Source organism: Tupaia chinensis, unplaced genomic scaffold, assembly GCF_000334495.1.
Source record: "Tupaia chinensis unplaced genomic scaffold, TupChi_1.0 Scaffold147458_1, whole genome shotgun sequence".
Classification (NCBI taxonomy): Eukaryota; Metazoa; Chordata; class Mammalia; order Scandentia; family Tupaiidae; genus Tupaia; species Tupaia belangeri.
The window spans coordinates 189,947-215,789 of NW_006207309.1; the positions used below are offsets into that span (position 1 = coordinate 189,947).

Sequence of the window (25,843 nt, forward strand, 5' to 3'; positions counted from 1 at the left end):
TGCCAACAATGTAGAAATTGGCCCCTGCAATCATCCGGGACCTGCAGTGCCACTGGACCTAGGACACAGCACATAAGGCACATCAGGAGCCAACTCCGTGGGTCCTTGTTCTACTTTGAAATTAATACAGGGGCCAGCCTGTGAACTGGTGGTTAAGGCGGCCAGATCCGACATGACCAACTGCATGGTGCAAGTCCCACACCCAACAGCTTGAGAAACACACTGGGCCCACACGTGTGTGCCCAAAGCCCAGACAGGATGGAGAAATGGAGAAGAAGGGATTGTGGCATGAACACTATCCCTCATGGGGTGCTTTCTCCCTCTTCCCCTCTAGGAGCACACGTGCCCTCTGGCAAATTGAAAAAAAGGTTACAGGAAAGTGAAGTTCTTAAGACTGTGCTCTCTTCATGGTTGGTCAGATTAAGAAGGAGATAAGCTTTACATATATGAACATGTTGAATATATTAATTAATGAATATATGAATCCTCAGGGCCAGCAGGTGATGTGGAGGTTAAGGTAACTGGATCCCACATGGCTGACTGGGCAGTTTGAGTGCTGGACATAGAGGACTGAAAATCATGCCAGGTACCTGTTTGCATGCATGCTTCTCTCTACTCAGAATAAGGCAATTTCAGAGTCCAACATCTCATTATCTAACTCCTAGTGACGAGCTAATTACCTTTCACATGCAGGTATTGATTACAGTTCAATATCCTTTAAAACTCAGATAAGAAAACAAAGGATGGCGAGGAGAGCTAGGGACCCAGGACTTTGATTTAATGAAGAGAATTTAAGTCATTGAACTGGGTTTGAGGCATTCCAAGGAGTTGAGACCTTCAACAATTCATCATACTTCCTACAAATGTGTTCAAATCTACTGTGGTGGGGGCGCAGTGGGACAAAGAATTTCTCTATTTGCTAGCCTCATTGTGTTACAATGAAAGGGAGACATAATATATAAGTTGAATCTTTTAAAGACATCCTCTCCCATCCAATGAAGCAAACAGGGCTTGGTGAATCACAGAGTAGGAACTTCTGAAATCAAATATTAGGATCGGCTGCAACTTCTCCTGGGGCCTACTTAAGCCTCATTATCCACTTCACTCACCTGAGCTCCATGCTCTCAAAGGCAACATATAATAGGTGTGAACTGATGTGTCTAGCATTTTTACAGATACTAAGTGGAAACATATTTAGGCTGGGTAAAGAAGAACAGAAGATTCCAGAATATGCTCATGAGGAGGAAGGGTGGATTCAAGAGTACAGGAGGGTCCCAGTTTCTGAGTAAACTCTGAGCCTGCACTCCCGAGTCTCAGCCCAGCTCGGAATGGCTCACCTCTGTGGGGCCGGCATATAACATCGGAGATGGAAAGATGGCAACGATAGTGGACTTGGGGTCCAGGACCCCTTCCTCAAGCACAGCGGCATGCTGCTTCATCCGCCAGTCCAGAGGCACGTCGTCATCCTTGGTCCAGCCACCCAGAGGGTGCAGCAGGAGGACTGGGTGCTTGTAGCCCCTGTCCAGGAGCCGGCGGCGTGTATCCTGCATCAACAGAGCGTGGCCATTGTGGACGGGATTGCGCAACTGGAATGCAAACACGGCGTCTGGGTAAGGAGACAGAAGAGCCCAAGTCAAGGAGAGGTGTGTGCCACGACAAAAAGACAACACTGTGTTTCTCTTCCCATGTATCCACTAAATCCACTTGCTTTTAATAATCAGCTGGTAAATACACCTGGCCTTTGAGGGATGTTAATCCAACAGCATTTACCAATGCCGGATCAGTCAGACCAGGGTAGCCTGAAGAGGCAGGATGCTGTGAAAAGAAATGGAATGAAAACATTTGTTTCCAGTACGTTCTCTGCCAACCATGGTCCAGGCAGGCCAGCGGTAATCAGTCTGCTTGGACCCTGCTTGTTTCATTTCCCCAGGGGCATGAACAACCATGAGGAATGTTTTCTGGGACCCGTGCAAGGAGCAGCAATACAAAAACATGGCAGGCGTGGCCGCAGTGGCGCAGTGGGACCACAATGCCCTGCAGTGCCGGGAGCCACATGGGAGGCTGGGGTTCTGTTTGGTTCACTCTGTACACACCGAATGTGGGTGTGTGTCTGTGATCCTGGCTGCCAAAAAAAGAATATAGAAATCACCAATATGGGCCACTCAGTGGTGTGGTGGTAAGGCAGCTGGATCCCCGTGGCTGAAAGCACAGTTCAGATCCCAGACCCGGCAGCTTGAAAAACACGCCAGGTGTGTGTGCATGTGTGCCCAAAACCCTGAGAGGAAAAATGAAACAGATGGGATTGTGGTGTGACCATCTTCCATGGTGAGTACTTTCTTACTCTGCCCCCTCTGTCTCTCCAGGTGAGTGCATGAGTGCATGTGTCCTCTAGCAAAAATCAATAATCTTGTCATGTTGTTGTCCCTCTTTTGCAAACTGTAGAGAAAAGGCAACCCTTGTGGACTTACTGGTGAGAATATGAATTAGTACAGCCACTGTGGAAAAACAACATGCAGAGTTCTCAAAAATAAAATTACCATTAGACCCATTCATCCCACTTTTTGGTATATACCCAAATCACATTTGCATATCCATTGTTTATTGCAGCATTATTCACAGTAGCTAAAGCAACAATAACTACTGAATGGATAAAGAAAATGTGACATGTGCACAATTATATTCATTGCAGCATTATTCACGATTGCTAAGACACAGAACCAACCTAAATGTCCACAAACAGATGAATGGATTGAAGAATTGTGGCACATATACTCTATAGAATACTATTCAGCCATAAAAAACAACAAAGCCCTGGAATTTGATAGTAAGTGGATGGATATGGAAGATTTGTTGCTGAGTAAAGCAAGTCAGGCTATGAAAGAGATACATTGTATATCTCCACTTAAACATATACCAACTGTCTGCACCTATGGTAGAGACTGAAAGACTGGAAAACATAAAAGCATTAAAAATTGTAATGGGCACTAGAGACAAAGTGGAAAGAGAGTGTGGCAGGGGGAGGGGGTAGGAAAGGAAATTTGGGGAAAAAAATAGAGAGGTAAGACACTTGTAGGACACATGTGGTTTATCTGTTGATGAGGATGTGTATACATTCTTAACTAGGCTGGACTGAGGTGTATACCATGCTTGTTAAAGTCTCTTTACAATATAAATGATGTATAGCAACTGACTATATGAATAATAATACTAATAATGAAAAATAAAAGAAAATAATAAAAGAAAAAAAAGAAAATGTGCCATACATACACAATGGAATAGAACTCAATCATTAAGAGTGATCTTCTATCATGTGAGACAAAATGAATGGACCTAGCAGATGCAGAACTAAGTGAACTAAGCCAGGCTGTATGTCCCTGCTTAATAGACATGGAGTATCTTCACTGCCATTGAAGCTAAAGGACTTCATAGCATAAAAGTAGAATGATTATATTGGGTCTTCGGAAAAGTCGTGATGTAGTTTTATATAGAAAAACATGAAATGTTATGACTTCTCTGATGACCCAACAGACACTAGAAGTTGCACAGGAGGGTAGGGATGAGGGTTGGGAAAAATTGATAAACACCAGGACGAGTGTATCCTTGATTTGATTATTATACACCTTACACCTGCTTTGAAAAACCATACTATCCCCCACAAAGATGTATAATTATATGTAAGCCAGAAATGACAATTAAAATGAAAAAACGAAAGGTGAAACTCTTCCTTGTCCCTTGGTCCAACTCCATCACCTACTGTCATCTGCTCTTTGTGGAACATGCTGCCAGAGACTTCTGCTTCTACACACAGAAGGAGGTTAGGGATTTAAAAACTATTATAATTTATTTTGTTTTCCAAAACATGATTACACTATACGTTATTGCTCTGCAGTTTGCCTTTTCATTTAATAAATAAACTTTAGGTATCTTTCCCTGTCAGCGTATATTTAACTGCTATATGGTGTCCTACTATATGCACCTACTGGGTTGTTGGAAAAGTCATGATGGGTTTTTCTTTTCTTTTCTTTTCTTTTCTTTTTTTTTTTTTTAGAGAGATTTTGACTATAGGACACACTTGCTTGCTGGAGAGACAGAATCAGAAAGCAAGAAATCACCCTTCGGGGGTTGGGGGTGGCCATGCCGCAATCCCTTCTCCTCCATTCTCTGCTCAGGATTTCAGACACACACATGCATGCACCCCATGTGAGTTTTAAGTTGCTGGGTCTGGGATTCGAACCGCAGTTGACTCCATGAGAGTCCAGCAACATAACCATTATATCATCTGCTAGTCCCATCTGCTGGTTTCTATGCAAAAACATGTCATGATTTTTCTGACAACCCAATAGTACAACTTTATAAAATGGTCTATAGTACAGACAAACCAACAGAAGATGTTTTCCCCATTTTTGTAAACTAGAAAAATGCTGATTCCTGATACTCTTAATTTTTAAGTTAGAGGGTGGCAGGGAGTATTAAGGGTGCGCTAAAGCCGGCCTACATACCAGCATTCATCTCTTTACATTTCTGTTTGAGCTCCAGAGGCGTCAGGCGGTATTGGTCCAACCCATCGTTCCATTTTATTCTCTCCAGCACCTGAAGGTCTCCACCAACCAGCCAGTCCCCACTTTCCATCACCATCTAGAAAAACATTATTACAGTAGTTAATGATTAATATTGATCTATATTTTAGCTGAAAACTTTTCCTCTGAACCAATCTCAGTTAACTGTTGCAGAACTGCCTTCCATTCTTCAGAATTTGTCTTTTTTTAAAAGAGAGATTTTTGCCATAGTGCGCGTGCACTCGCTAGAGAGACAGAAAGAGACAGAGAGCCAGACCAAACCACATTCCCTTCTCTTCCATTCTCCTCTCAGGATTTTGGGCATGCATGTACCCGTAACCAGAGTGTTTTAAGTGGCCAGGTCCAGGATTCGAACTGCAGTCGACTACGTGGGAGTCCAGCAATATAACCGTTACGCCATCTGCTGGTCCCCCATTCTTCAGAATTTGTAGCAAAACACGTCTCATACTGTTTAGTCTAATGGAATATGATTCTGCCTTAAATCCTGTATCGTGTTCTGATGTGGATAAACTTTGGGGATGTGAGGCTAAGTGAAGTAATCCAGTCACAAAAGGACACATAACGATATGTGGTTCCACCTACATGAGGTATCTAAAGTGGTCCAATTCCTAGAGACAGCAGAATGGTAGTTACTAGGATCTAGGGGGAGAAGGAAAAGAATTGTTTAATGGCTATGGTATTTCAGTTTCACAAAATGAAAAAGTTCTAGAGGTCTGATTCACAATGCTACGAACACACTCCACACTACTGAGCTGTACCCTTAACAAAGCGTTAAGATGGTCAATTTTATGTTATGTGTTTTTTACCACAATAAAAAATAAATTAGGGCCTGCCCTCTACCCTGTGGCCTCGTGGTTAAGGGAACTGGATCCCACATGTGACTGCAGTTTGAATCCCAGCCCTGGCAGCTTGAAAAACATGCCAGGTACATGTATGTGTGTGTGTGTGTGTGTGTGTGTGTGTGTGACTAACATCCTGACAGGATGGAGAAATGGATGAGGAGGGACTGTGGCATGACCATGCCCCATCGTGGGCTGCTTTCTCCTTCTTTCTCTCTCTCTAGCTTTCTGGGGAGAACACTACACACTCCCTCTAGAAATGAAAAATAATACTACTAATTAGAGGCCAGCTTGGCAGGACAGTGGCAATGCACTGTTGAGGCAGGACTGGATGCATTGGGAGATGGTGGGTTCTCCAGTTGGGCAGTACAGGCGGGGTGCACACACACATGATACTGGCTGGCCGGGAAGGCTGGGAGGTGGGGGGGAGATAACGGCCCAACCCTCTGTTGAGGGTGCCTGTCTTCTCTTTCTCACACACGTGCTCCCATGAAAGACATAACTAAACTTTCTTAAAAGAATATTTTTGAATATCCATACCTATATATACACTTCCTCCTCTTTTCTTAGAGCTGAACTACAAATACAATCTTAAGAATTAGAACCCCAATCCCTGAGGCCTGCAGTTACTTATTCTAGACACTAGGGGTCCACCCTAGATTGTTCCATCCATTGGCGAAGCCAGAACAGAAACAACTTCCTTCACAACCCAGCCTAAAAATGAGCCTGTTTGAAAAGCACTAGGGCCAGCGGGTCGCCTAGCGGTTAAGGTAGCTGGATACCACGTGGCCCACAGCACTATTTGAGTCCAGCACTGGGAGGCTTGAGAAATGCACCGGGTGCATATGCGTGTGTGCCTGTAATCCCTGGAGGAGAGCTGAGAATTGCACTTCCTCACTCTCCACCCCTACCCTGTTTCTCTCCAGTGCTCACAAGAGCCCTATAGGAAGCTAAAAACAAAACAAAAAGCAGCACTGGAACTAGATTTGGCATTTCTGGGATAGGGGGGAACCAAGGGCATCTCCACAGGATGATTCAGTTGTCCCCAGAACTGTGCCCAGCTATCTGGAAGGGAGGTCCAGAGGTTCTGCTTTTTCTAGGGTTTTGTAGCCTAGAAGCTTCCTTCCCTTTCCAAGCCTCCTGCTGACAGCAGAAGAGGCTCCGGCTGAAAGCAGAAGAGGGGCCACGGCTGTGCAGAACTGGATGCACTGATGGGAATGAGAAACGGGTGTAGGGACTCCAGTGAAGCAGTGGATGGGGAACTGGGCTCGGAGTCACAGACAAGAATGCAAAAAGAAGATGAGTTCACACACTTCAACGAACAGGAAAGGGCCATGTGAATCGGTCTAACAGGCCAGGAGAGGAAAACCCAAAGCTATCAGGACAAGATGAGGAAACGTGAACACAAAGACGAGAGAAGCAGCTATGGGTGAGCGGGTGAGTGGTCAGGATGAAGAAAGGGGGAGGAGAGAAGGGACAGAAACCGGGAGGCAGGAAAGAAATAGTGGGTTCAAGAAAATAAGCTCATGAGGCAAGGGCTCAGAAAACAAGCTTGAGAAGAAAGACCAAGGTGATATTACACACAGACAGAGTCACTCCATTTCTGTGGTATCTGCAACCGTCGTGGAAGCTGGAACTTGAAGGATCCTGGAGATCATGTGGACTCCATGTCCTCATGGTCACATGTGAAAGCTCTTTTGCAGAGGGGAAAGGCAGAGGTCAAGTGCACACAGCTGTCTAGCCGGAATCAGACCCCAAAGCTAGCACTCCTCCAAACCAGACTTCCTACTGCACAGCCCGTCTCATCCGTGGTCCCCACGCTGATACTGCAGCATCACGTTCAGCGTTACCCATCACAGGTGGGAACGGGACAAGTACAAACTGCTCTGGGAAGATGAAGGGGCACCAGGGCTTTATGCATCATGGGAGTTAGGGCTGCCTTTTTTTTTTTTTTTTTTTTTTTAAGAGAGATTTTTGCTATAAGGCACATGCATTCCCCAGAGAGACAGAGAGACAGAAAGTGAGAAATAACCCTCCAGGGGGGATGGTTATGCCACAATCCCTTCTCCTCCATTCTTCTCTGGGGATTTTGGACAGGCATGTACATGCACCTAGCGTGAGTTTTATGAACTGTGGTTGACTACGTGGGAGTCCAGTGACATAACATTACGCCATGTGCTGGTCCCAGGGCTGCCTTCTTAAGGAAGGAAGTGGGGAATTAAGGTGAGGGAACAGGCATGGAGGAAACCAAGACCTAGGTGGAGGGAGGAGCACGTGCAAAAGTAAGAGCATGGTTTCATAACCAGCTCCAGAACGACCGGAGGCGAGAATACGCTGAGTGGCAGTGGTAAGAGGCTAAGAGGTAAATGATGCCTTCACACAGGGATTCCTAATAAAGGTTGGACAATTCACTCTAGCTGAAGAATGGGGAAAGGATTAGAGGGGAGGGCAAGAGAGAGAAGAAACGAGATGTCTTGGCCCAAGCTGGGACAGACGAGTGAACAGATTCAAATGAGACCTGAGAGCAGAGCTGTCAGACTTGGTTACTGAATGAACAAGGGGGGATGAGAGAAGCATGGCTGGCATCTAGGTTTTAGTTTATAGTTGGGATGTCACTGAGATGGGGACTGGCCGGGTATCCAGGCGGAGTCATTCAGGAAACAGCTCCAAATAGTGAAGTGACTCAGTGATTCTCACTGAAATCACAGGAAACTTTAAAACACCCAATGACTAGACTTCACCCTAGAGCAGACTCTGTGGGGGCAGGAATATTTTCTCCCCGTGTGTGTGTGTGTATGTGTGTGTGTGTGTGTGCACACGTGGTGTTTAAACAAGGACTAGCCATATCAAGATCCTCTTGAGTAGCAGAGATTGCAGGTGTGAGCCACCACACCTGGCTTTATATGATTTCATTTTAGAGACTGGCTTTTCTATTACACATCTTAGTTATTAGAAACAGGAGTTAAAACAAAAACCTTATGGTCATGGGCACTGTTTTTTTTTTTTTCTTTTTTTTTTTTTAATTTGTCAAAAGGCAGTGCACTTATCAGAGAAAGCAACCTCCCAAGTGGAGTGTGGTCACACCACAATCCCTTCTCCATTTCTCCAACCATTGTAATTTTGGGCATGTGCGCAGAGGCACCTTAGCATGTTTTTCAAGCTGCCCGGGCCAGGATTCAAACCATGCAATTGACCATGTGGGATTTAGTTCCCTTAACCACCAAGCCCCAGGGCTGGCCAAGTTCAGGGTAAGTGTTAAAGTTCTCCAGGTAGTTCTGTTGAACCAAGTGGCTGTCACTGTGGAGCTAAGGGATATAAAACCTCTCATTCCTGTCCTTGGTTGAGAAGTCATACTCTGATCTCATCTGTAAAATGGAGGTAATGATTCTTAGCTACTTCACAGGAGGACTGTGGGAAATAATTACTGCTTGCAAAGCTTTGTGGGCTGTGGATGAAAGGCAACGGGATTCCTCTACGCACTATTTTTATAAATTTCACCTGCTCCTCCTCATGTCATCTGAGATCATGTCACTTGGTTCTGTATTTAGTGATCAGAAGGAGCAGGGGGTTGCCCTGAGTGGAAGGAAGGCTGGCTTGGCTTCAGCGAGAAGCTATGGAACACAGGCAGACCATTCTCTTGGTCACTGACCATTTTCCATGCAAGCATCACTCCCAGAGCCACGAGGAAATACACGAAGGCCCATGATTACTATTAGAAGTACTTTGGAAAGGCTTCAGGTTCTAAATAGTATGTTATATTATTACTGTGGGCTTCAGAGTGCTAAAAAAAAACTCAAAAAACTAACTACAATGGGGAAGGTTCTTTTCCTAATAAAACTCATATGCTGTGTGTCTGGGTGGTGCACTTTCAACAATCTAAGTGAGTGCATACGGGGTGAGCGGCTCGCTCACTCTGGTTATCCATGGCCCATCTGTCACCATTAGCTCACTGGGAATGTTTACAGAGTCCCCCTAATGACCAAATGGGACAGAGTCACTGGCCACACGGTCATAGTCACAGGTCCTGCCACCTCTCACCCTGGCTTCTAAGACATTCTCAAGTGCTGAGCACAAACTGCTGACAGACGTTGCAAGACAAGATCAAAAGAGGTAATCATTTAAGAGCTTCCTCAGAGTTTTTTTTCCCCAGTGCTAGTCATCCGTATGCGGATATTAAATCCTAAGAGTAGAAATATCTAAGCCAGCATAATGAAAGGCCTTGATTCTTTGGCCTTTCTGAGTGAAGCTGAGTCCAACCCTATCTGATTATAATTGGGGAAGAAATTACCAGATATAATTAGAGCCAGAACACAATATTGCTCAAATATGTTCCACTGTCTAGCAATTTCAAGAACTGCCCACCAGCCCCTTTGAAAAAAGAAAAAAAACCTGTTCATGGGCCAGCCTGGTGGTTAAGGTGGCTGGATCCCACATGGCTAACTATGCAGTTTAAGTCCCAGACACAGCAACTTTAGAAACACACCAGGTATGCAGCATATGTGCCCAAAACCCAAGAAGGGAGTTCGTATAGATCAGGGTGGGACTGTTCCCCACAGGGCATGCTTTGTCGCTTTGTCTTTCTCTTTCTGATAAGCACATGTGCCTTCTGGCAAACTTATAAGAAAAAAAAAACTGTTCAGATAACTTTGATTTGAATGTATATTAAGATTAAAGGTGCTTAGCTACAGGATGGGGTAGGGGAGTCGTGTTCAAAAAGTGAAAGAGCTGCTCTGCTTGGTCATTGACCTCGGTGTGCACATAAAGGGTCTCCAGAGGCCACCAACAGGGGCCTTGAAAAGGCTCTTCTTTCTTGGAAAATTTCTCAATTGAAGACAAAAAACAAATCCAGAAAAACAAAACAACTTTTTGCAGGGTCAAGGTTGGAAGAGACCTTCAAATTAATTTTAGTCAGGTCCCCTTTTTTTGGTAAATGAAGAAACTGAGGCCCAGAAAGAGAATGTACCTTGTACAATCACAAGGCTTCTGGAGTTTCTGGCCTCTCTGTTCCCATGAACTTGCTGAAAGTTTGTTTGTCCAGTGGGGGAATTCGCCAAGTCAAATTAGTTGTATATGTCTTTTTTCATCCTCCTCCCAGTGCTCTCATCTCGGATGGGATGTTTTCACATTCAGATTCACATATTGGTCTTTATGGGAAATGAACCACACACAGCAATGCCACAGTACCCCCTCCAGCATTCCCACCCCCTTGCCAACAGCAATTAGAAGCTATGAAGGAATCAGAGGGAGTTTTTGTTCTATTTTGTCTTTAGGCAGTTTAGGCCCTAAATGACCCTAATCAGATGAACACATTTTTTTAATCTTAAAAATACCCACTGCTGAAAACGCAGGATGTTCTCTCTGGAAATTCTGTCACTAACTACGTTCATTTTGTTGACTGAAAGGATGTCACTGACCCTTCCTTGGCCGTAGAACATGAACTCTGAGTTCTCTTTTCAGTGCCTGGTTGGGTTCATTCAGTATGAAGATACTTAATTCTCTTGTGTATTTTAAAAAAATAATGATTAATTTAATTTAATTAATTTATTATTATTATTAATTTGACCAGAGAGAGACAGAAAGTACCCCCTTTTAGGAGGTGTTCACACCACAATCCTTTCCTTCCATTTCTCCTTCCCATCAGGATTTTGGGAATGCATACACATGTGCCCAGTGTGTTTTTGAAGCTGCCAGGGCCAGGATTTGAACTATGGTCAGCCACATGAGATATGGCTTCTTTAACCACTGAGCTTCAGGGCTACCCCTAAAAATAACTATTTTTCTCCTAAACTGAAATAGATCAAGAAAGTTCTTCCAAAGGACTTGCAACTTACTTTGATATGGGGGTGTTTTGCACACGTTGTGCCCCACACACGGGAACAACGCTCCTCTTTCCGATGTTCGTAGAATTCGGGGTCTCGTAAGATAGCCACCTTCCGCCCGCCATACTCCAAAACAAACTTGCTGCACCCTTCCAGCCGTGTCTTGTCATCCACGGAGACCGGCAGCACGATAGGGATGCTCAGGTTGATCACTCCATCTGCAGAAAGAGCCATGTGGTGCATGAATATCACAGGTAAGGCTGGGACCCTTCAGGGATGGCTCTACGCACTGGGCCCTTTCCAAACATCTCCTCCAAAAGGAATTTAGACCCAAACTCAACTTGGTTGTAGAGTGCACCAGGTTCTCTGGAGCCTATGAGGAGATGTCCTGGAGGGGCTTCCCAACTCAGGGACTGGCATGAAAATGTGCCTGGGTTTCAGACCATGGAGGCACCTCAGTGAGGGATCTACCTGTGGGGGCGAGGACTGGATGTCTCCCTTCTGGGTGGTGGTGTTGATGTTTTAAAGACTTGGTCCTAACCTCAACGCTTTAGGAAGCTTAAAGACTTTTTTTTTTTAAAGAGAGCCTTTTGCTATAGGGCATGTGCACTCATTGAAGAGACAGAGAGACAAGAGACTGAAAGCGGGAAATCTTCCTTCAGGGGCAATGACCACACCACAATCCCTTCTCCTCTTGGGATTTTGGGCATATACATGAAAGTGCCTGGCATGAGTTTCAAGCTTCTGGGTCCTGGAAACAAACCATGGTCAGATGTTACCTACTGATTCCAGGAAGTTTAAAGTCTTTTAAAAAAAATTAAACAAAATGAAGATTGACAGGGAACCAGCAGTTAGCATAATGGTTATGTTGCTGGAATCCCACATAGTCAACCGTGGTTCGCGACCCGGACCTGGTGGCTTAAAACTCACGCTGGGCGTGTGTGTGTGCGCGCCCAAGATCCCGAGAGGAGAATGGAGGAGAAGGGATTGCGGCGTGGCCATCTCGCCTGGGGGGTGATTTCTCGCTTTCTGTCTCTCTGTCTCTCTGTCTGTCTGGCAAGCTCATGCACCCTATAGCGAAAACCTCTCAAAAAAAAGAAAAGATTTACAAAACAAGCCCAAACCATAAGTCTCTAGTTTTCTTGGAAAAAATCCTTGTAATAATATGGGTGAATCTCTTGTTTTATTATCTATAGACTCTGCACTATCAACACACTGAGTTGAAAAGAGAAAAAGAATCACAAATTAACATCAATCAGCAGGACCTCGGACAAGCAGCCCCCTCATACTGTTCACTGTGGTCCAGGCAGAGCATCACCTTTACCTGATTTTTAAGACACTAGTAATCTGGTTTGCCTCTGACCCACCAGGATCCTGGCTGTGTGTGTATGTGCCTGGAGTATTTTAGGCCCACTGGTCTGGAAACTCAAACTATGGCTGGCCTATGGCTTCCAGTCCTGAATCCAGTATACTACCAACTGTGCCCCACAGGCTGGGCCAGTATCTCATTTCTTAATAATGCCAGAGAATGTAAAAAAATGTACAAAACTCTGCCCTGTTCCTTTTGTAATGATGCCCTAAACTTAACAGATACCCCAGTCTTTTGATTTACTTACAGGTGAGAAAATGATGGCCAAGAAGAAGAATATAACACACAAAAAAAAAAAATTAGGGAAAATTTTGCAGGACCCCACAGGCTGGGCCAGTATCTCATTTCTTAATAATGCCAGAGAATGTAAAAAAATGTACAAAACTCTGCCCTGTTCCTTTTGTAATGATGCCCTAAACTTAACAGATACCCCAGTCTTTTGATTTACTTACAGGTGAGAAAATGATGGCCAAGAAGAAGAATATAACACACACAAAAAAAAAAATTAGGGAAAATTTTGCAGGAGTTCCCAAGGTCAAGATTCAGAAAGAAGTGAAAAGATGGTGAACAAAGAAAACATTCAGCTCCAGAGAAAACAAATGCAGATGTTTATGGATTCGAAGATATGTAGCAATCTTTAACCCTAGTGTCCAGATCCGACATTGAGAATGCCTGACAGAGCTAAAGATTTTATTTCCATTCTTTCAGGGCATAAGACGGTTCCCAGTAGCTGTGAAACCAAACTTTCCAGGCATTTCACTTTGCACCTTTTAAACACTCTCCAAAAGTTACTGGGATCCAAAGATTGTCACAGGATATAAACAGCAACTGCTAGCAATAAAGAAGGGCAATGTACTGTAAAATCTTGCAACACACTTTCGAATCCTTCAGAAACAGAAACCACGTAATAGATACCATACACAGGAAGGAATGGACTTGCCATTCCAGTAAGTTTTTGTTTCAAAGTTCAAGTGCAGCGAGAGCAACCAAGCCCTGGGCAGAGAACCCTAAACTCCAAGTCAGAAGTTCTCCCATTTACTATATGTGTCATTCAACTTCTCTGAGTTCAGTTTCCTCACTTGAAACCTGGAATAACAAATAACGTTTCTACCTGGGTTGCTATTGCTGGGAGTCGGGAGTATAATGTTACCCACTAGATCAATACATTAACTCTATTACTGAAATAGAATTAAATCCACTGCATAATCTAGTTGAGGAAAAGGAGAGAAGCTAACAAAAAAATAACACTTCAAGGATGCTGATGCTCTGATTAGAAGTCATGCTTTCTGTGTATGGCGTAGGAGCACACTGCTTCATGATATTTGACTATGCTCTTTAAGAGAGTCTTAACCAAAATAAAGGAAAAAGTAGAGCTGGCTGCTGGAGGAGGCCTGGCTCTGTCTGCAACCTCCCTGCAATGTTGTCAAGTATTAGGGTTGAAATCCAAGGGAGACTTCATGTTCCTGTTTTATTTGCATCCTTCGGCCCACTAGGTTCCCACCCAACGTAGCCTCTGATCCACCTCCACCTTGGCCTTGAGTGATGCTGTGGTTAGAATGTGTCCCCCAGAAACTCATGTCTTGAAATGTAGTGAGTCATTGTAATGGTGTTGAGAGGGTAGAAGCTTACTTTATTATGGTGTTGAAGAGGGAACTTTGGGAGATGATTGGGATCAGAAGAAGTCACAGGGTGGCCCCTCACGATTGACTCCTGGCAGATTTGTAAGAGTGGACACCTGTTCAAGATCTTGGCAAGCTTGTACTGCCTGAGGACTCTGCGGAGACTGCCACAACAAAAAGACCCTCACCAGATGCAGCCCCTTGACCTTGGGCCTCCACAACCATGAGATAATAAACCTGAATTCTCTCTAAATGACCCAATATGGTTTTCAGTTGTTACAGAGGAAAAACAGACTAAAACAAGTGAAGATCCAAAATGACAAACGGTACTTTCTCTCTGACGGGTTGTCACCAGGAGGGAGCTCATGTGTGGGATGTTACGGAAAGGAGTTCTACCAAGGAATGAGGCCAACTGATCCCAAGTGCCTGAAACTACAAACTCCACACTTGAGCAGAGTTCCCATGGTATCCCTACCATCCATATCAGTTTTCCATTTCATAAACTCATCCAATAAATTAACTGTTCTGAACCATGTTCTGTGGCTTTGAGCACAGACTCAGACTTTCAGCTTTTAGGAACTCCCTTGATTACTGGATTATGGTATATCTAATTTTTTTTTTTTTGAGAGGATTTTGCTATAGGACATGTGCACTTGCCAGAAAGACAGAGAGAGACAGAGAGACAGAAAGCAATGAATCTCCCCATGCCACAATCCCTTCTCCTCCATTCTTCTCTTGGGACCTTGGGCATGCACGCACACATGCCCAATGTGAGTTTAAGCCACCAGGTCTGGGATTCAAACCACTGTCGACTACATGGGAGTCCAGTGACATAGCCATTACGCTAACTGCTGGTCCCATGTATATCTAATTTTGAAAAAGAACATTGTAGGTTCTTTAAACCATAGTAAAGCCAACACTAACTTTCCATTCAATTGAATAACTTTTCTTTTGCTTTACACAGTTTTCAAGCCTTCTGTTTTAGCTTTATAGATCTGATTATTATTATTGGTTGTTTGAATTGTTTCTATGCAAAAACTAAATTACTCTTTATTGCTTTACTAGAGTTGTTTTTAAAAGAAAAAAACAATAATGATGAAAATAATATGAAAGATAAATAATATCTTTAGAACAGTAACTTTTCATTCTGGTATAATACATAAGTTTACAGTCACAAGGATGTTTATTCCCAGTTCCATAACTACTAATCATGATAGCTTGAAATTAAATTCATGCATAATCACACATCACAAATGAAGTACAATAATACACAATCCAACCAGGTGCATCCACTTTAAATTGCATCTAAAATGGATTTTTCCTTCAATTAAAAATGTTTTATAAACAGAATAAAAAAAACCTGTTTTCCAGATTTGTCAAACTGAGCAAGAATCAACAGTCATTGAGAGAGAATCATAAATTTAAACAAGCTCAGGAATGAAACATGGAACAATAATTTGGAAACAAGTTTACTTTCATCAGCCTAATACAACATTATAAATAATGGGTGCATCTGACTCAGAAATTTCTTAATCGATAGAAAAAATATGGTATTATTCTTTGCCTCTGATTCAGGAATTTCTTAATCAATAGAAAAAATGTATTTTTCTATTGATTTCCTAATCAATAGAAAAAGTATAGTATTATTAATGTAGTAGTAGTCCTAAACTGGTTGGATCATGAACTGATAGGATTCCAACTATTTAATTTAGATTTATTTTTTAGTTATGTTCTTAACCATTTCAAATTAATGTAACATATCTAGTTAACTACTTGGAAAGTGAAAGTACATACCAGTAAGGACCAAGCCTGGAGAAATATAAACACAATTAAGAAACGTTTTCAGCTCTCCACAAAAATAATCTCAAAGCAATGATGTCAAGAAACAAATTCCTATGATAAATTCCCATATATAATACACATCTATATGGGGCTCTTTGTTATGCTATTTTTAAAAATAGAGAATGTGACAGCAAAATTGTGAAATCAGAATTTGTATAGAATACTGTTCAAACTAATCTAAAAGTATGGCTCAGATGACTATTTGTTTAAAGTAATTATAACACATGTTAATAGCCTCTCCAACTTCAGCAACAAGTAGTCTCTTGCAAACATGTGAGATCATAACCACCATAGAATGGTTTCCAAACCATTTTCCAAAGATACAGCAAACTTCCCTGGGAATTCCTAGAATCTTATTTATAGGACTTGTGCAAACAAGTACAAATGTTAGAGCTGGGATAACGTGGATGTGAATTTAGGTTTCAAGTAAGTTATTTCCCCTTTCCCATACTTATTACCTCATGTGGACAAATGACCTCACATTGTTGTTATCCAGATTAAATGTGAAAACCTATTAGGTGTTGGAAACTCATGACATGCTTTTCTATGCAAAAACGTGTTATGACTCTCCAATATGTCAAATTTCAGTGTCAGAACACAGTTGTCGCTCAACAAATGCTGGTGGTATATGAGAGCACTCTCAGACCCTATCTTGGAAAGCCAGAGCTGTGGAGGATTTTCATTCATTGACAGTCTTACAAGGCTGCCAGGTCTTGACTGAGAAGCCATCAGTCAACATAAACTTAAGGTTCCATTTTTAAATTTAGATGTGACATTTATGATCAAGGGTCTGTGACACTGTGACAACCAGAGAACTATTGGGTTGTTGGGAAAGTCATGATGTATTTTTGCACAGATAAATATGTCATGACTTGTCCAACAAGCTAATATATTTACCATAAGAAATAAAGTTAAATAATACACTGATATGAACATAAATCCTTAGATAACATGTGGAATAACTACCACACAACCAATCATCATAAACACTAACAAATGACTTTTTTTTTTTTTTGCTGAGTAAACTGACCTATACAAGTATATTTATTTCTGTTTACTCTAGAATTTTCCTCCCCACTCTGATGTTCTAGCTTCCTGACTAAGAACCCTTGATTTCCATGAACATTGACCTGTGTAAGCACACCCACTGTCCTGATATTTTTCATTATGAAACAAATCCTTGTCACAGGTCAAGAGTGCTGTTTGTAATGAGGTCCTCTCTTTCAGTGTCTATTGACCCCAGCTCTGATTTGGATGCTCGCAGTCAGCCACTTGTTCAAGGCTGGCTGCTGAGTCCAGCGACATTTACTTGATGTAGCATGTGCCAAAATAAAGACATTAAGGTAACTGCCAGCCTCGCCTCCAGATTTGATTGGAAGGCTACCAGAAGGGCAACCTTGTAGGGAGAGAGCACTGGACCAGGAGCCAGAGATCTTGGACTTTGGTCTTGGGTCCTCACTTATGAATGATATGAACTTACGCAAGTAGTTGTACTGAGGTCAGTTTTCTCATCTATAAAATGAGATAATAATAGTAGCCTGTTTTCCAAGGCTTTTGAATATCAAGTGAAATAATGCCTGAGAAAACACTTTGAAAATAGAAGTGCTATAAAGATATGTGTTATTTTCATTGTTAAGGCAAGCTAGAAGTAAACCAAGTCTCCACACATCTTTCTGGCGTGTTCTGTACATGAGCAATGAAGGTCTCAGGTTCTTCATTATCAGTCACAGCAGAAGACTGAGGACGGAGGGCCCATTTTGATCAGTCTTTGAGTTCTGATTCTGGCTCTATACTCCATTTCTTAGGCAGAAGCACAAACCCAGAACTTGAATAATTTTCCCAAGAAAGAACATCTTACTTGCCTTTTCTTCCTACAAGGTTTGGAGCCCTGCTCAGCATTACAAATTCAGAGGGAGTCGACCACCACCTTTCTCCCACTTAGCATTTTCCCCCAAGTCAAAATATTGAGTGGTCGGAAAAGTTATCACACATTTCTGCATAGGAAAGTATAGAAAAATACATGATGACTTTTCCAACAACCTAATAGATAAGTTCTATGGGTAAATTGAGGCAATTTGGGGAAAGAAATTATATAGAAGGATCCAGAAATCTTCTGAATAACACATGCTTCCAACCTTGACCAGCTTTCTAAAAGTCACTCGGCCTGTTCCTAGAAGACTGCCTTATTGCTTTCCTGTTGGAATTTAGTGGAAGAAGTCATTCTAATATGAGACGACTTCTAAAAGTTCATGGAAAATATAAAGTATGAAAAAATAAAGTATTTATTTTAAAAAAATCGCACCAAAAAACCCCCCATGTACATTCATTGTACTTTCCTCCAACGTTTTGAAATCCCCTCATACTTTTCATGCATGGACCTTCCAGCATCTTCCAAGGAAAACAAGTGCTGCAATAATGCTTGACAAGAGCAACCTACAGGATGGGAAGTATCGTGGGATCAGCAACGCCACTGTCCTAGCAATGGTGCTTCTGTTTGCTGCCTTTTGAATACCCAGACCAGCAAAGAGCAAGTGCAAACAGCAGGTGAAACAGACATAACCCACTCTTGGCTTTGTGTGCTAGTAAAACCTTCATTTCCCATTTCTTAGTTTTAAGTAATCAATAATCTTAGTGAGCAACCAAAAATAAAAAATCCTAAGAATGGAAGCTTATACATAAGAGACTTGGGCACACTGTAAATAATCTAAATACTTCAAAAGAAGAATGGCAAACATTAGCATTTTCTGTTCCAGAAGAAGTTCCAAACTTCTGATAAAGACTTTTTCCTTTAATACCAAAGAGAAAACAAAAACATACCATCTAGCAGGGTATCAAAGTGTATAACCTGCAAGTATTCCTTCTCCCGCATAAAACCCTTGAGGGGAGTGGCCCAGCCTTCACTCAAAACTTGGACCCATTGGAGATCCAGCTGTAAAACACAAAAAGCAGACAAACATTTCTATAAGTTCTGTTTTTCAGGCATCTGGGCCCAGGACAGTTCTTTCTTACTCAGTGAACAAGAGGATGAGGGCAACATATTTTATATTTTAAATGTATCTAAACGTTATGCTGACCAGTGATCTGAGGGTCAAATTAGGTAAGTCTAGAACTTCCCTATGGAAGAGTGGTGAAAAGATTTCAAAATTAAGGCGACCAGCAGATAGCTTAGCAGTTATGTCGCTAGTCTCCCACATGGCTGACTGCAGTCTGAGTCATGAACCAGGTGGCTTGAAACTCACACTTAGTGCATGCATGTTCAAGATCCCAGTTGGAGAATGGAGAAGAAGTAATTGCAGTGTGACCATCCTGCCTGGGGAATGATTTCTCATTTTCTCTCTCACTGTTTCTCTCTCTAGAGAGCACACATGCCCTAAGGCTTACCTCTACCAAAAAGGAGAAAAGATTTCAAATTAAGATGATTTAGGCTATGGGGGCCAACTACGGACATGATAGTTGAGACAGCTGGATCCCACATGGCTGACCACACTGGCTTTGAGTTCCGGACCCAGTGGCCAACATTTGGCATGTTCGCCCCAAATCCTGACAGGATGGAGGAAGGAAGGAGATGGTATTCTGGCACAGCTATCTCCTGAGGGGTGCTTTCTCACTTTCTCGCTCTCTGACCAGTGCACATACCCTCTGACCCCCCACCACCACCAAAAAAAAAAAAATAAAAGTTTAGGCTGTATCTCTTCTTATGATGTGCAACTGAGCAACTGAGCTGAATGAGCTGAATACTCACTGTTCATTAATTCTTTTCTGTCTTGGCTCTATTTTTTTTTTTTTTTTTACTTGATGTATTTACTGACCATTTGACTAACTTGAACCAACTGTTGACTAAGCTAAAACCCAAAATTATTAACACATTACGAAAACCCCTGGCCTGAGGCTCATGTAGGGCTTTCCATTTCCAGTCACTCCCAGATTGGGGGCCTATTTGCCAACAGTACTAGTCAGACAATGTGTAATCTAAGCACACATGTGGTCTCAGGTCCGTGTTTTCCCATTCTTCTCCCTACCTGGAATTCCCACTCATCCTTTAGCATCTAGTTCCTAGGTCATTTCTCTGAAATCTTTCCTGACATTCCTGTGACAAAAAGATTTCCACATTAGAGTATTTGAAGTTCTGAACCTTGGAGATAATTCTTTTATTGAAATTGTCACACAATGAACACTGTCATTATAATTACGTTTTTATTCATCCACCTGATGTGTTGGGAGGCTCCAGATTTAATTTACAAAGTCAGGGGTTCTGTTTATAATAGTAGTCATTACTTCTTAAGAGAATAGGGTCTTCATGAGCTAAAGCAAGTTCCCTATTTACCCTGACTCTTATGAAATTTCAAAGTTTTAAAAGATAATGAAAAGTAACAATGATGACTTGGTCACCTCATGTGGATTAACTAACGCTGACCTATGGAAAGGCTAACACTGACCCACGTGCAGGGCAATTTGCTGGGCTTGCATCTTGCATCTTCCAGGGAGGAAAACCAGTGCAGCCAAAGACATCTCCCTCTTTCCTCTGACTAGACTCTCCCTGATTAAGACAGAATGTGATTTGCAGAATAGAAAATATCAAGGTTGCTTATTGTTAAAAAAAAAAATTGGCAAGAATAAAATATTTTTTCATTTTTTAAAGTATTTTTCTTTTTTTTTTAGGTTTTTGCCATAGAGTGTGTGTGCTTACTGGAGAGAGACCTAGAGAGGGAAAGTGAGAAATCAGCTCCTAGGGGGGATGGCCATGCTACAAACTTTCTCTTCTCAGAAGTTTTGGGACACACATGCACATACACCTGGCATGATTTTCAAGCCACCAGGTCCAGAGCTCGAAATGCCATCAGGCATGTGGGAGTTCAGTGCTTTAATCTCCGTGCTACCTGCTGGCCTAAAATGTTTTCTTGAAAGACATTACAAGTCTCTTACCCAATCCTTCCTTATTAGGAGTAATTGTAAGTGGATTATAATGACTAAAATTAAGCCTGATTCTTGTTTGACCAGTCAGTTACCTTGGTAATTGATAAGGAAGGAAGAGTTTCAGCCTCAGCTCGGACTTGGTCGAGTTTGTTTTCCGGCACGAAGAGTTCGTGGGTGCCTTTGATTATAGTATGGGGTACGATGTTCTGAAATGAAACAGAATTGGTAACAATTTAAAAGAAAAAATTGGAAAAAGAAATTCCAAGAAGAAGCACAGATAATCTTTCATGATGGTATTAGGGCAAAAAAAGAGAGAGAGAGAGAAAGAGACAACCAATCCACACACCTGCTCTTGCAGCAACTCCACTACCTGCTGGACACAGTCACTCACTGAGGATAAATTGGTTTTAAGCACCAGCTCCGGAGTCTCAGGTTTCTCATAATCAGAATCAATACCTGTGAATCCTGTAAGGTGTAAAGGCCAAAATCACAACATGAATTGAAGTAAATTCCCTGTCTCCCTGCCTCTAAAAACTCTCCAAAGTCCTCATGGATAATGAAAAATAACAATGAAGATTTAATCATCTATCACTGACCCAGAGAAAGATAGCAAGAGAACAATAGAGAGGAAGGACATTAGTGAGAAACAGATATGGCTTATTACCTGTTGATGACATGTATAGTATTCTCAACTGGATTGGTCTGAGAAGTATTTCATGATGGGCAAAGTCTTTTTACAAGCAAAATGAGAAATAGCGATTGACTGTTTTTAAAAAATAAAATAATTAGAATAATAATAATAATGATTGGGGAAAACATAGAAAAGGTATTGAATGTTGAAGCGGGGAGATTAATGTCTCTGTATTGACTGACATGCATGGCATTCCCTTTTGAAAAAGCAATATAATACACTGTAAAGTTATATGTAATCCAATGTAATATAAAGAAGATTATGATGAAAATTACAAAAAAAAAAAAAACCTTGGAGATAATTCTTTTATTGAAATTGTCACACAATGAACACTGTCATTATAATTACGTTTTTATTCATCCACCTGATGTGTTGGGAGGCTCCAGATTTAATTTACAAAGTCAGGGGTTCTGTTTATAATAGTAGTCATTACTTCTTAAGAGAATAGGGTCTTCATGAGCTAAAGCAAGTTCCCTATTTACCCTGACTCTTATGAAATTTCAAAGTTTTAAAAGATAATGAAAAGTAACAATGATGACTTGGTCACCTCATGTGGATTAACTAACGCTGACCTATGGAAAGGCTAACACTGACCCACGTGCAGGGCAATTTGCTGGGCTTGCATCTTGCATCTTCCAGGGAGGAAAACCAGTGCAGCCAAAGACATCTCCCTCTTTCCTCTGACTAGACTCTCCCTGATTAAGACAGAATGTGATTTGCAGAATAGAAAATATCAAGGTTGCTTATTGTTAAAAAAAAAATTGGCAAGAATAAAATATTTTTTCATTTTTTAAAGTATTTTTCTTTTTTTTTTAGGTTTTTGCCATAGAGTGTGTGTGCTTACTGGAGAGAGACCTAGAGAGGGAAAGTGAGAAATCAGCTCCTAGGGGGGATGGCCATGCTACAAACTTTCTCTTCTCAGAAGTTTTGGGACACACATGCACATACACCTGGCATGATTTTCAAGCCACCAGGTCCAGAGCTCGAAATGCCATCAGGCATGTGGGAGTTCAGTGCTTTAATCTCCGTGCTACCTGCTGGCCTAAAATGTTTTCTTGAAAGACATTACAAGTCTCTTACCCAATCCTTCCTTATTAGGAGTAATTGTAAGTGGATTATAATGACTAAAATTAAGCCTGATTCTTGTTTGACCAGTCAGTTACCTTGGTAATTGATAAGGAAGGAAGAGTTTCAGCCTCAGCTCGGACTTGGTCGAGTTTGTTTTCCGGCACGAAGAGTTCGTGGGTGCCTTTGATTATAGTATGGGGTACGATGTTCTGAAATGAAACAGAATTGGTAACAATTTAAAAGAAAAAATTGGAAAAAGAAATTCCAAGAAGAAGCACAGATAATCTTTCATGATGGTATTAGGGCAAAAAAAGAGAGAGAGAGAGAAAGAGACAACCAATCCACACACCTGCTCTTGCAGCAACTCCACTACCTGCTGGACACAGTCACTCACTGAGGATAAATTGGTTTTAAGCACCAGCTCCGGAGTCTCAGGTTTCTCATAATCAGAATCAATACCTGTGAATCCTGTAAGGTGTAAAGGCCAAAATCACAACATGAATTGAAGCAAATTCCCTGTCTACCTGCCTCTAAAAACTCTCCAAAGTCCTCATGGATAATGAAAAATAACAATGAAGATTTAATCATCTATCACTGACCCAGAGAAAGATAGCAAGAGAACAATAGAGAGGAAGGACATTAGTGAGAAACAGATATGGCTTATTACCTGTTGATGACATGTATAGTATTCTCAACTGGATTGGTCTGAGAAGTATTTCATGATGGGCAAAGTCTTTTTACAAGCAAAATGAGAAATAGCGATTGACTGTTTTTAAAAAATAAAATAATTAGAATAATAATAATAATGATTGGGGAAAACATAGAAAAGGTATTGAATGTTGAAGCGGGGAGATTAATGTCTCTGTATTGACTGACATGCATGGCATTCCCTTTTGAAAAAGCAATATAATACACTGTAAAGTTATATGTAATCCAATGTAATATAAAGAAGATTATGATGAAAATTACAAAAAAAAAAAAAGAAAGGCTCACAGTGACCCACATGCGGGGCAGTTTCCTGGGGTTGCAGAACAATTTTTTTAATCAACAAGGCATAGCACATGTTGACATCACATGTTCAACTGAGAACTCAAATTACAATGGGCAAGGCCAAACGGCCATCTTCACTTTCTAGTCAGGGCTAAGAAAGCATACAGCTATATTTTCAATATGGAATCTCCAAATTATCAACAAAAACTGGTTAACTAAGTCAGAGCCCTTTGCAGCTGATTTAAATTGAAAAGGAAGAAGAAGTGAAAACGGAGACACAGCCCTACATACACACGCACATATACAGAGCCAATTTTGCTCTCTGAACTTTATTGCTTATGGCTGGGGTGACGGCCCTTGAAAAATGAAGCCCTACATCTTAATAAGCCCATGAACATATTGAATATATTATGATTTGATTTTTCAAAGTTGTGAATTTTATATAGAATTTTGGAGAACAGTGTCTGAAACCTCACATATATTTCTGAGGATAGACTAGGAAGGACTGGGGTAGGCTAAGTAACTGGAAAAGGTGCCGCTAGCTAAGCCTCATACCTTTAATCTCCCCAGCTCGGGCCCGTTTGTAGAGGCCTTTGACATCTCTGCTTTCACAGATATTTAGAGGTGCATCTACAAATATTTCAAAGAATGGTAGTCCTGTTGATTCATGGATTTTACGGGCATTCTCACGATCCTGAAAAGCAATATATTTAAGAATGTAAGAAGATGGAAACAGCAGATAGCGTAACAATTATGTTGTTGGACCCCACGTAGTCGACCATTGTTCAAGTCCCAGATCTGGTGGTCTAAATCTCATGCCAGGTGCACATGCATGTGTGACCAAGATGCCCAGAGAATGGAGGAGAAGGGATTGCGGCATGGCCATTTCCCCTGGAGAGTGCTTTCTGTCTCTCTGTCTCTCTGGAGAGAGCATGTGCCCTATAGCAAAAATCGCTCTTAAAAAAAAAAAAAGAATGGAAGAAGAGGTTTCACAACGAAATTCTTAGGTACAAAGTTCTTCAACACAAAATTGTGTGCTTGAACTTAACCCCGGGGTCTGTAACATATGAATCCTCAAGAGAAAGTCCAGAATTTTCACTCTGATAAAACACCACCACTTCCTCAAGAACCTTCAGAGAAATCTTCAGAAAACAGTCCCATTAGCAGGACAGCTCTGGCAATATGGGAACATTTCATTCAAAGGAGGTGTTCAAAATACACGGCATATTAATTGTAGCTTATAGAAAGTTCCTGTTTTAAAACAAGAAGAATGACACTCCAGCCTACCAGTGTGAACATGAAACGATACATACACATAACCTGATGCTTTGGCAGCAAGCCCATCTTTTCCTTAGTGAGCTGAACTCATTCTTTCTGAGACAAGTGAAATTGCAGAGTTTCAGACTTTCTCTTTGGTAACTTTTCCTTCCTTTTGACTCTAACCAAATGTTCCTTTTAACTGCAAACAGGCAAGGGTTTATGTCAACCAGTGCCCTGGTATCTGGAAATGAAGGGACTCTATTTATGTAACCAATGTGAAGCAGAGGAAATGAGGGATCACGTGAGAAGAGAAAATGACAGTGGGGGAAATTCGCGTGGACATTCTAGGCTGGCCCCATAGTGCAATGGTTAAGGGCTGTGTATTGGGAGCCAGATCCCACATGGCTGACCACATTGTGGGATCTGGTCTCAGCAGCTTGACAAACATGCCATGTGTGCCCAAAATCTTGACAGGAAGGAAAAATGGAAGAAAAAGGATTATAGTATGACCATGCTGTGTTGTGGGGTGCTCTCTCTCTCTCTCTGGCAAGTGCATGTGCCCTCTCACAATTAAAAAAAAAGAAAGAAAGCTGGAGTCAGCAGGTGGTATGGTGGTTGAGGAGCTGGAATCCCACATGGTGGACCACAGTTTGAGCACCAGACCTGGTGGCTCACTTTCTCGCTTTCTCTCTGTCTTTTTTCTGGTCAAATTAAAAAATAATGGGGCCAGCAGTTGGTGTAATGGCTATGTTGCTGGACTTTCATGTAGTCAATTGTGGTTCCAGTCCCAGAACCGGTGGCTTAAACTCATGCTGTGCATGCGTGCCCAACATCCCCCCATGGGGAGGGTGATTT

General features: G+C 41.8%; 1 protein-coding gene across 3 annotated transcripts in view; it reads right to left on the reverse strand.

The window, feature by feature from the left end:
• The window catches only part of PAPSS2 (3'-phosphoadenosine 5'-phosphosulfate synthase 2), a 93,675-nt gene that overhangs the window by 1,695 nt on the left and 66,137 nt on the right, over nt 1-25,843 (reverse strand). For 2 of the 3 annotated variants that reach the window (XM_014584674.2, XM_006169733.3), the window contains exons 4-12: nt 24,284-24,422; nt 23,088-23,206; nt 22,834-22,947; nt 18,883-18,994; nt 16,018-16,032; nt 11,248-11,453; nt 4,500-4,635; nt 1,338-1,606; nt 1-58 (exon numbers count right to left, since the gene is read on the reverse strand). The exon at nt 1-58 is cut by the window's left edge and continues 172 nt beyond it. In XM_014584674.2, the coding sequence (XP_014440160.1) occupies nt 1-58; nt 1,338-1,606; nt 4,500-4,635; nt 11,248-11,453; nt 16,018-16,032; nt 18,883-18,994; nt 22,834-22,947; nt 23,088-23,206; nt 24,284-24,422 (1,168 nt within the window). The remainder of the gene's footprint in view (nt 59-1,337; nt 1,607-4,499; nt 4,636-11,247; nt 11,454-16,017; nt 16,033-18,882; nt 18,995-22,833; nt 22,948-23,087; nt 23,207-24,283; nt 24,423-25,843) is intronic. The other variant, XM_014584675.2, reaches the window with a different exon arrangement.